Source organism: Callospermophilus lateralis, chromosome 3 (assembly GCF_048772815.1).
Source record: "Callospermophilus lateralis isolate mCalLat2 chromosome 3, mCalLat2.hap1, whole genome shotgun sequence".
In the NCBI taxonomy this organism is placed as follows: domain Eukaryota; kingdom Metazoa; phylum Chordata; class Mammalia; order Rodentia; family Sciuridae; genus Callospermophilus; species Callospermophilus lateralis.
This window is the reverse complement of record NC_135307.1, coordinates 136,623,029-136,635,453: the sequence shown is the minus strand read 5'-3', so window position 1 is coordinate 136,635,453 and position 12,425 is coordinate 136,623,029. Positions and strand designations below refer to the sequence as shown.

Below are 12,425 nucleotides of genomic sequence, written 5' to 3'. Positions count from 1 at the left end.
ATGGAGGAATTAGGTCTCCGGGGTGGGTTTGGGGATTATATCTTGTCTCCCCAACTCCTTCCTCTTTTGCTTTTCTTTCCGACATAAGCTGAACAGCCTTCCTCCAACATGCCCTTCTGCCCTTCTACCATGATGCTCTGTGTGATCTTAAGCCCAAAGTTGTCTGACCATGGATTGAACCTCTGAAACCACGAGCTCAGAGAATAAAGTTTTCCTCCTCTAAGTTGTTCTGGTCAGGTATTTTGGTCACAGTGACGCAAAGCTGACTAACATAACATTTAAGTCATTTCCAGTTGTGTGCGTTATTATAAATAATGTCATATGAGTATTCCACTGTGCTTTGAAAACATCTTGACAAATGTCTGTGATCACTTGGATGGTAATTATTTGTGTGACTGTCTTTCCCACCAGACAATTATTCACACCCTCAGGGAGAAAAATCATTATTTCTCTTGAAATATGCCCTACCCCGAGGAGCTCCAGTAGGAGTTTAATATATATTGTTGAAAGAAAAAAGGAATAAATGAAAGGATGGTCATACAATTGGGTACACATGTACCCAATATTATCACATATATCTTCAGTTTTTACTCAACTTCTAATTGGCCTATAGTTTGATATCTCTTAAGCATTATTCAATTTCCTACTCATTCCTAATTTCTCCTTACAGATATCATTACCACTGACTTAAATTCAATATGTAACTTTAATAACTAGGATATAAAGCAATCATGACGCCCTCATAGATTTTGGTGGTTTCTGGAACAGATTTTATGAATTGCATAGAAAAAAATATAAATGTAAGTACTGATATTTTTTGCCCAACCTTAAGCAGAAATGAGTTACTAAGACTGAAATTGTTAATTACAAGGGGAAAGAAAAAACCATGGTACATGTGTTGCATACTATTTACAGATGTTATCTATTAGAGGTTCTCTGGAGTACCATTTGCTGCTACAACTGAATAATCCCATAAGTTTAACTCACCAATATGACTGCAGAATTACCTTAAATCACAGAGGGAAAAAGAAGAAAACCAACTAGAACTGGCTGAAATGCTGCTTATGTCTTTGTTTGAAGTCACAGTTTCCCTCACTTGTTTCTTCAGGATGCTAAAACAGCTTGCTAAGTTTTGTGGTGTATTAGAGTTTAGCATATTATCAATGTGGCTCCCCAAAAAGGGAAGAAACTCATTGTCGGTGTCTCTCTGTGAGAGCTTGCAATTGGCTTACTGACTAATGCACTGCTTTGTGTTGGGTATATCAAGCAATGGAAGCCAACTGGCCTAGACAACGAGAACGTTCAGTTGATATCACAAATTTACAAGAGCTTAAGTTAGGTTTTTTTTTTTTTTAATTTCTTCTTATTAGGCTAGGAGCAATTAGTATTGTTATGCAATATGTTTCAAATGGTATATTTCAAAAAGCATAAATAGAGTGGTATGGAATTATAGAACTGAAAATAGACTACTGGTTGGGTGCAAAATCATCAAGCGTCCTTATTTCCAAACAAGCATGTTATTGAATGCCAATACCGTTTTCTTTGGAAGGAGTAGAAGTGACTGTGAGCAAATGACTCAGCAGGAAAGGTGACCTTTAGTTAATTTCAGTTGTGCTCAGTTAAGTAATTTTGTATCTTCCCTACCCAACATGCTTATTTATAACTACCCAACATGCTTATTTATAAAGTTTCAGGTAGTGAATTGTTAGTCTTGCATGAAGAACACCAAATCTACTATGGGTTGAATATTTGTATTCTCTCACACTTCATATGTTCAAGTTCTAAACTCCTAGTAATGGGGGTATTAGCGTCTTGGGGAGGTGAGTAGGTCATGGGGGTTGGAGCCATCATGAATGGGATTTAGTGCCCTTATAAAATAGATCCTGGAGACCTCCTTTATTCCTTTTGCCATGTGAGGACACTGCCATATAGGAAGCTGGAAGTGGGCTTTCACCAGACACCAAGTCTGTTGGTACCTTAGTGATGGATTTAGCAGGCCCCAGAACTGTTGTTTAAAAAACCACCTGTAAATTCCTGTTGTTTATAGACAATATAGTCTACGGTGTTTTGTTATAGCAACCTGGACAGCTGAAGGTAAAATTCAACGATGAATTTCTTCAGAAACTTACCTAACTAATCTCAGGTAGAAAAAAGGATGGTAGAGCTGAAATTTGAATCCTGGAAATGTGGCTCTAAAAATTGTTCCTTAATCCACTATGCCAAACTCTGACTGATTTTAGGCCAATGTTCTATCTGTAATAATGTCAAAATTATTTTTCTGAAGCACAGTCTTTGGCACGTCTTTCTCATAAAAATCTACCATCAATTCCTTTTTCTTGAAGTAGTGGTTCTCAACTGTTCTTTTCTAGAACCTACATGTCAAATATTATTCTTATTACAAATCACTCTTTTACTATTTTATTCCCAATCCAGAAAGCACACCTGAATGTTTTCTGTTAAAGGTAGTATTATTATCATTGGGATGATTTTAAACCTGATCTTATATTCATATGTCAGATTAGAGTTTGACAGGATGTAACAGAATCGTGATTGCAATGGGCTAGCAAAACAGTGCTTTATTGTTCTCAGACATTCAGATATATTGAAGAAGCCAGTGAAGGTATGTGTAGATGCTCAAGGAACTCATTAAGAACACTGCTTCTTTCTTCCTTTGTCCTCACCATTCTTAGCATATGACTTTGATTCTCAAGCTGGCTTCCTCACCAGGAAACATTACATCTATGAGCAAGGCAGGAAGAAGAAGAAAAGCAAAAGACCAGAAACAAGTAGGCATTTGTCTGGTGAAACCATCTTTGTAATTACTTTCCAGAAAGATTCACCCCCTGCTACCATTTATATCTCTTAGACCACAGCTGTGTTGCTGGCTCTGCCTACCTACCAGAGGAGCTGTGAAACTGAATATTTCAATCTGGGAAAATTCCTGTCCTTGCAAAATCAGAGTACTGGGAGTTAGGAAGAAGGGGATGAAGGCTGATGGGCAGGCAACGGGCAGTTTGTGCTGTGTATATTATCATAAGCAAGCATTTGCACCTCCACTCTTCATGAATGATTTTGTAATAAGCTCCATTAGTGGTCACAGGACACTACTGACTTATTGTTGAGGAGGTCTGACCCCCAGGAAAAGTCCCAATCCCTAAACAAAAAATATAAGGAGGGATGTTGCCAGTTTGACAGCAGCGGGCTTTTCCAAATTGCATGACCTTTAGCCCTTTGCGTCAGCCACACATGATCCTCTTCCTTTTCGACTGCAATGTCCTTCCCCGCTCTAGGTTTTTTTGCCTGAGTCTTTTTCTCTGCTTAGAAGATCCTTTTCACCTTCTCTATCTGGAAAGATGATACTTATTCTGCAAGCCCCAGTCCAAATATCATCACATCTCTGGAAACGTCCCTACCTTTCTCACTTAGATCTATTTTGGGTGCTTTATGTATGCCTCCGTTAGCTGGCTTGTCATTATTTTGTTGCATATTTGTCACTGCTGACAAATGGTATGGCCTCTTAGAGAATAAGGACCGTAATTTATTCAACTTTTTTTTTTTACCCATTGCCTCCTGCAGTTCCTGGAATATGTTCAAGACACCTGCTTAAGGAAAAACATAACTGAATATTGTCTCTAACATATAGATGACCTACAAGGAGGTAAAGCAAACTGTTTTCACTGTAGTCAGTAAAGATGCACTGAAGTACACCCCATAAATCTAGACCTCAGCGTGGGTGTTGACAGAAGTATGGAAGAGCAGATTGTCTTTTTTGGTCTTAGTTGGTGACAATATTAGTGTAATTCAGTAATTTAAATTCATTTCTTTGTTTTTTATCTGTTCTTTAACTTCCTTCTGAAGAGTTAGCTGGTTTTGTCTTTGAACACATTTGAGAACATTTTGTACTCTCAAACAACTATTGTTGAAGAGTCGAAAAGACCAATTCAACTCAAAATGATTTAAACCATAGGAAAAGAAATGGTAGTTTATTAACTTTCAGGTTGTTCGTGATTATGATTTTTATACTTGTCAAATGCTTGGTGATTTTTATTAGAGTGAGTTTAGGGGCAATCAGGAGTTAGGTAAGGATCAAAAGGAAAGGAGAAAAAAAACCCCACAGAATTGGAGAAGGGGTTATAGTGTATGTGGTTAATTCCTGATATCATGCTCTTCTTCTGGCCTGCTTTCCCTGAGGCAAGACAGACATCACTAGTCAATCCAAATACCTTTTTCACGTAAGCCCAAAGATGGCTTCAGACTACATCTCAATGCTATGATGTTTCAGTTGTCTACTATCAACTAAATCAGAAAGATGAGCTGATCCTTCCAGTATGAATGCATCCTTCATAAAGTATTCAAATCAATTCATTCCCTATGAGTGGGCAGAGTATTTTCCTGACTCCCTTTGCAAAGTGAAGAAAGCATTATAACCTCCAAGTTTGAATTTGCAAATCTCTGAATGATTGAGTTCAGTATGTTAGAGTCACAGAGTTCCCAACACACCACTTCTGTATTTGACTTCTATTTCAGCTAGGGAATGAGAGCCATCATCCTTCACACAGACTTTATAATTAAGGAGGGAAGACACTAACAAATGCCGGATGATGACTGATAATAAACTGAGCACTTTATATTTACATCTTTTTTGTTTTTCTAACAACCACATGACGCCATTATTATTGTCCCCATTTTACAGATGAGGAAATAGCCTCAGAGAAATTAAGTCATTTGCTTAAAATCTCACAGCTGGTAAGTGATGAAGATAAGATTCAGTCTCAGATTTGTGACATCCTGAATCATGCTAATGGACTCTGGAGAGTTAATTGGTTTAAAATCTGCTTTTGGCTTCTTTTCCTACCACTAAGTGCTTATGCTTTTGATAGCACCCCTGAGCTTTAACTTCATATTCTCTTGAGTCTTGGACACCATGGAGACCAATGAACAATAGATAAATGTAGATCAGATATATCCTAGAAATGATCAACCTTCATGCCCATAAGGTGTAATTCTAGACCTTGGGAGATTATCTTGATGGAAATGAAAAGCTTACTTAGGTCTAATTTTCTTGTATCTCCTTTTTGGCAGGACATCGTCCCTACCAGGTGATCACTGCCCGAGTCCACCCAGGAGAGAGCAATGCCAGCTGGGTGATGAAGGGGACCTTGGAGTTCCTGGTCAGCAGTGACCCTGTGGCAAGGCTTTTGAGGGAAAACTTCATTTTCAAAATCATCCCTATGCTCAATCCTGATGGTGTCATCAATGGCAAGTATGTCATGACACATTTGTGTTATGATAGGAACACACTGTTATCCTACCCGAGAAGTACATTGGTACTCTGGAAAGAAGGATGTCTCTCTCCTGAGCTTCTGTTATCTGTACAAATAACAGTGTATTCCCCATACACATTTTATGTTGATTTCATGCTTTTTTTTTAATAGAATCATAGGTAATTAATACCGGAGGAAATAATCTAGTCCAACACTCTTCTTTTAGAATGGAGGACTGTGGTGTCCAGGGTAATCAGTTGACTTATCCAAGTCCCATGGTGAGTTAATAACAAATTTAGGGCTTATCTGTGATTTCTTCGCAGAGAAGACAAATGCTGATATTTTCTTATTAATGTTTAATGCAAAGAAACCTTTATTTTCAATTTTAAGATGATAAGAAACCATGAGCAGAACATCCAAGAATTATGGGATAGCATCAAAAGACCAAATATAGGAATTATTGGGTTCTAAATACAACTAAAATAAGAGTGTCACTTTTGCTTAATGGAATGTTGGTTGCAAAAGAGAAGATTGGAGTCTCTCTTGCACCTACCCAGCCTCTACATATCTTTGGAATAATGGGAAAGCTGATTGCTTGTTGATGAGGTCTGTTGCACAGGGTCACACTCTCACAGTTTGTGAGCTAAGGTCCAGCTGAGGTCCCCAAGGTCACATGACCAGTGAGCAGGGTCAACATTCACAAGCATTCATCTCAAACTCTGTGGACAAAGAATCAGGCCCCTTTATGTGGTAATAAAGGATTCTTCATTATAAGAATGGATATTAAATTCTATGGGAAAACAAAAATACAAGATAAATAGGAAGTATTGAAAGAATAAATAATTTCAAAAGCTACAAAGGAAAATGTATTTATAATTTAAAATGCTAGTAGTACAGTAGTAAAAAGATAAATTTAGAAAACTCAGAAATACTAAAGTGCTGAAAGTGAAGAAATAAGAATTATATACAAATAGTAAAAAGAAAGCAAAACCTTCAAAGAGATAAAATGATTTTCATAAGAATCATTTAAAAAGATTAAATGGTTAATTTCTTTAAGTAAGAAAATTTGGTGTTAAACACTTTAGAATAGACTAATTCCAAAGGATAAGCACAAAATGAAGATAAGCCATTTTAAAAGGTTAAAAATACAAAGATGATGAAATATAAGAGGAACAGCATAAATTCCAAATGAGGAAATATGTTAAATCATGCCAAATGCAGACAAATGAAAGCTACAGACTAGAAAATTTATAGTAGACAAAAGAAACAGGAGAAAGCAAAAAAGAAAGTGGTGGGGGAGGAAGGAGTGAAGAAAAGATAGAAAAGAAGGAAGGAAAGAAGGAAGGGGAAGTGAGGTTCACACCTGTTTCTAACAGACATGGTCCTTCTAGCTTAGCGGTTCCCAGATGTCAATTGTGTGTGTGTGCATGTGCACATGTGCATGTTTGCGTGCATGCGTAAAGACTGGAGGTAGGGCCATGGTCCAGAGAGCAGGGTCTCTCCTCTTTCTCTATAGTTAACTGGTTGGCATTCAAGCATGTGTAAGGACTGAAAGATCAAGATGCATCAATCTGTCCCCAAGGAACATCAGCCATTCACCAAGGAGTATCAGTTGGGCCTCTGGCAGTAATTAGACTTCTAGGACCTCAGGCTGGATGTAGCCCTTCAGTAGGGTTCTCTCGTGGTCACACACAACACATCTGGCTCCTGCTGTGTTCCTTTAATTCTGGATAATAGCTCTGGGACATCAATGAATGGTTCTTTCCTGCCTGATCAGCCAAGGGTTTTACTAATGAGCTTTGTCAGTCTCGGTGGGTGAACAGCTAAGCAATGCATCTTTAGGACATGATATTGTTTTGATGATTTCTCATCCAAGTTGGCTGTTTGCTGAGTTCTCCCCTTCCATTGAATTGCCAGGGGTCCAGAAAAGAATGGAAAGAGCCCTGGACCTGAGTTGGAACTTTAATTCGGAAATCTGGCTCTTTCCTTGACCTACTCAGTTTTCTCCTCAGAGGGAAAAGGAAGATAATGTGCTCTCTGTTGACCTTTCTGGAAAATGGTCTCATAAGCCCAAGGCAATATTCAAACTCAGAGCTTTAGTATTGAAGTTTCTGCCATTTCAGATGCACACACCTCCAAATCAAGGGCTTGCTCCAAGCCTTGGGCTTAAAGTTAATGTGGTCTTGGTCTATGAATATCTTCTTGGCTGGAACACACATTTTTTCTAGCTCACAGCTGGTTGCTTTGTGCTTCCAAATGGCAGGCCAGCTTCTTTTCAATGACACTAGCATTCATCATCATTACTATTATTTATTATGACTCAAATTACCCTTTTCATTTATATAGCATCTTTCATCATGGAACTGAAGGCACTTTGTACATCTCTTGGATTATGAACACACTTCTGGCTAAAAGGGACTTGGAAATCATAGCCTTATTCCACTGGTAGGAAAATCTACAGGTCATAGCACATCATTATCAGAAGACTTGAGACTACCATGGGTGCATGATGTCTTAAAATAAAAGGGCTTAAATGTCTCAGCTCCTGCGACCTGTTTTGAACATGCCTAACATATGGTTTATGTAACTTCCAGTTAACTATCAGTGGTTGACAGTCCATTGTGCATAATAAGGTTGATTTGCATTTTTACTGTGTTCTGATCTTTTCCTGTGAGTTTCACCCATTTTAGGTAATCATTTGGACCACGCCATGGAAAAAAAATCAAATTCCCCTTGTACACATCTGAATTTCTCCATGTAAAGTCCTCTCCAAGCTTGATGCAGTTCACCTAAAAATTGTTTATTGGATATTTTTCTCAACTTACTGATTTTTATGTGGACATGTATGAATGGGCTTCTTAAAGATGGCAGAATTGCCCTGTGTGTCACCTGACCAGCAAAAAAAATATTTGAACAAATATTTGAGAATCTACATGTGAACTTGGCAATTAATCTACCTGCCTGTACTTTTGTTTTACAAGTAATCATGGGCCTCCATGGAGCTTGCAAGAACACGTAAAAATAGACTTGTTTCCTTTTGTGGTGATGGTGATAGAGCCTCTGAGGATGGCTGGGAGGTTTTGATAACAGCGGTCAGCGAGACAAAGCCAGGATTTTCTTGTAAAAAAGAAAATATAGTGGGTCTTGTGAAGCCAAGGATCTCTTAGCAACACATGTCTGAACAGAAAAACAAAATAAAAAGATAGATGGTTATGTTAAGTTCCAAAAGAAATGATTTATTCTTTTGCTGGCCTAATGGTTTGTATTGAATTGGGCTAAATTATGTGTAAGTCAGGAGAACCAATGCAGTGGCTCTCTGACTCTTATTCCCAAGGTAGAATAAAATAGAACATGGAGCCAACAAATCATGTAAGAACAGAAATGATATTGGTGGCTTGATTAGAATAGGGAGTGAGGAGCGGGGAGGAGACTTTTAAACTGCATAAAAAGTAGACATAATGTGTAAATGGGAGCAGGGTGAAGGAAAGGAAGAAATTGAGCATGATTCCTGTTTTTACATTTTTGGTTTTTGGGTGGTAGCAGCAAAATAATTTTTATGAAGTCAACACACAGCCTAACAGTTTATTCACAGGAGAATCAGAGCATGCTCATTCTTAGAGTATATACAACTCTGCAAACTTGATTATCTTCTTCCAAACCATTGTGAAACAGATGAAACAAAAATAAAGAGCTAAAGAGTACTATAAGTAAATGCACCAAGGTGCTAAGAAGAAAGAGCTGAATGCACTAGAGGAAACAAATCAAACTATAAAAGTCGGGTGAAAAAATCTGGACCATCTTAGCAATTTGGGGTCACTTAAAGTGCCAACAGCCCTTTACTACACTGTGAGTTGTTAAGGTTTTATCTTTCTACAAGGAGAGAACTCACAGGCTTTATCTAAAAATATATATATATACTCAGCATCTTTTGGGGTCCAAGAAATACCTAATTATTTTACATGTATTGTCATATTTAATTGACATTACAACCCAGTAGATGTGGGTCTTCAATACAGCTTATAGATAAAAAAACTTGGTTACACAGGGATTAAGTCTTGGGTTCAGTTTAAACATTTGGGGTTATAGAGCCAGGACTGGAGCTCATGTTTATCCTAATTTTCTTTGCTCTAAAGAGTTAAGAAAATTAGTAAATAATAATCTTTAAAACATTATAGCTGAGAGGGTTCCTATATATTATTTAGTCCTAATCTTTAAAATGATAAGAAACAAACCAGAGAGATAAAGTGAGTAGCCAAGTCCACAAGATTAATTCAAGGCAGACATATCATGAGAAACTTCTAGAAAATTGAAACACACACACACACACACACACACACACACACACACGAGTGGGCACTCACATACATACCCAAAGTTATGTTACTATTGCGTGACAGAGCTGGTGTTGGAACCCAGTCTATCCAGCTCCTAAGCACTTGTTTATTTTAGTCTATCAGCTGTTCCCAACCACCACGGTGATTTAGTTAGCTTTTTCACTGCTGTAACAAAAGACCTGACAAGAGCAATTTTAGTAGAGGGAAAGTTTACTGGGGGGCTCATGGTTTCAGAGGTTTCAGTCCTCAGACAGCTAGCTCCATTCCTCTGGGCTCAGGGTGGGCTCAGAATTAAAGAGTGTGGTGGAGGAAAGTGGCTCATATGATGGTCAGAAAGCAGAGAGAAACTAAGCTAAGTTCACCAAATACATACCCCAAACTCATGTCCCTGTGACCCACCTCTAGCCACACCCTACTTGCTTTCAGTTACCACTGAGTTAATCCCTATCAGGTGATTAATTTACTGATTGGGTTAAGGCTCTCATACCCAATCACTTCACCTCTAAGGCTTCTTGCATTGTCCCCCATGTGAGCTTTTGGGGGATACCTAATATCTAAGCCATAACACTTAGATAAATATACAAATATAATCTCAGCCCCATCAGCAGAAAGACTCTGAAATTAGACTTTTTGTCAAAGACTGATGTATCCAGGGTTCTCAGATAAAGACAAGACACAGTGTTTCTGGTTTTCTCCCATTTTGTCCCAGTATGAATGAATTGGTTCATCCCAGGACCCATTCTTGGAAATTAAATTCCCAGCTTGGCTTGGCCCTCAACTCTCTATCTGGTCCTACTGGCTCTCTGTTAGAGAATACACACTTTGCTGTTATTACCAGTTTTTTATTGTAAACAGCACCCAGCTGAATTTGAACATTTATTGCTATGGGGCTTCTCCTCTGTTGAACATTCTGTAGTATATTTTCACTCAACTCTTCAGGATCACAGAGGATCCTTCACCTCTAAGCTGGGCCATGTCTCTTTCTTCCCATTTTGACATCAGTTCTATTTTTAATATATTTAAAGTCTCCTCAATATAATAACATGCAATGGGGGTTCTTAGACTTTTGGATTTCACAGATCAGTTGCATTTAAATAAACACAGGACTGACTAATAATGTATATAATTTTCCTTTCATTTGAACAAAGTAAAAATGGAACACACTCTCTGAGCTGGTGAGAAATTCAACCTCAGTTCTTGTTTGCTCTCTTTCCTCATCTGGATGGGAACATGTAAGGAAATACGATGCTGGAGCTATAGATCATGATGGCAACCCTATTTGCTATTGTACTATGATGCATGGCGCCGGTGCCCATGAGGACTCTTCTGTGGGTAGGAACACTGGGTTGTCATTGAGTAGGTTGGTTACTCCCATTGTTAGTCATCCTGAGCAGGGAACAAAAAAGAAGAAGAAGAAAAAAAGGATCTTTAAGGGAAAGTGGTTTCTCCTAAAATTTAAATCAAAAGGACTCTGGTCCACCAGAGGGTCACCGTATTATTATAGAGGAAAGATGACGTGTCATGTGGAAGAGGCCAGAAGAGATTGTCCCTTAACTGGCCACTTGAGGGTGAGAACAGCTATACTGATAATCAGCTTTAAATTTTCTTTGAGTATCTATCTTTTGTTACATCATTTACTCTTCAGTTAAGTGTTAATAAGCCTTTCAGCCTTGTTTCAGCTACACTATTGAGATTTAAAGAATTGTCTATGCCCAAGATTGGTGAAGGGGAAAAGTGGCAGTGATACTTAGTGAAATTCCTAAGAGAACATTGAATAATAAGTACAATGGTTAATATGTTCTGAGAGTTGTGCTCAGCAAAATTGGCACATTAAAAGATTATAAAAGGCTTTATTATTTCCTAATGATAAAAAATGATATATTCAGGATACTAGGTGTTTCAAAAGATGAGACTTAACACAGAAGTGGGTTCATACAGGTGGTAGAAGTCTGAGAGTTCAAAAAGGGGATGTTAATGTAACCAAGAGATTAAGAACTGCAGAGGTAGCTACACCCTATAAGGATGGAGGAAACAAAGGGAAGAGGTGGAGTCACCATAACTCAGGCTCTTGAGAGGCTGATTCTAGGAGTCTGGTGTTTGGAACTCTGAGAAGGGGGCCTGACCTGCCTGGGGCTTCAGTGGGTGAGGGTCACAACCTGGAGGATGAAGAAGTCAGTGGCCTGTATGCAAATGGCAGGGGGATGGTTTGGTGACGCCTGCTGCTAGTATCTTTGAGGGCATGCAGCAGTGTTGTTGCTTACAAAGCAAGGGTTCCAAGAACCATTTGCCTGCAGCTGTTCCAGCCATGTTAACTGTGAACAGGAAACAGAAAGGGTGTTCTTTGCTCCCTCCTCCTCCTTCCTGTCTTTCCCTAGTGCCTCTTATTGGCAGAACTGACTAGGAAGGCAACTGGAAAGGGAGTCTGAGCACTGTGACTTGCTGATTTTGACAACAGGTGAAAATAAGCTCAAGATGTCTGTTTACCAAGTGCCGACAGGCATGACATGCACTAGCAGCGGGCTTAGCACTGTGAACATGTGACTTTGTTTTCATGAAACAAAATGGCTTTATTGTTTCCAGCAGAAAAAAAAAGATATATCCTTACTTTAGAAAATTCAATATAGAGAGAAAAAAAGAAAATCATTTAAAAATAATCAAATTCAGGATTACTACATTGCATAATTCCAAGGGGCACTGTTCACCTGACAACCTATTTTAATTGCACAATTCTTCTAAAATTTTGTAACATGGAGACATTTCCTGAATATTAGAGAAAAACACAGTTAGCAGATTGGAGAAGATTCTTTAACCATTTATACATCCACAG

At 38.4% G+C, this 12,425-nt stretch overlaps 1 protein-coding gene across 1 annotated transcript in view; it reads left to right on the top strand.

Moving 5' to 3' along the window:
• Agbl1 (AGBL carboxypeptidase 1) overlaps positions 1-12,425 on the top strand; it is a 762,772-nt gene that overhangs the window by 283,906 nt on the left and 466,441 nt on the right. The window contains exon 18 of the mRNA XM_076851383.2: positions 5,083-5,263. Within this exon, the coding sequence (XP_076707498.2) occupies positions 5,083-5,263 (181 nt within the window). The remainder of the gene's footprint in view (positions 1-5,082; positions 5,264-12,425) is intronic.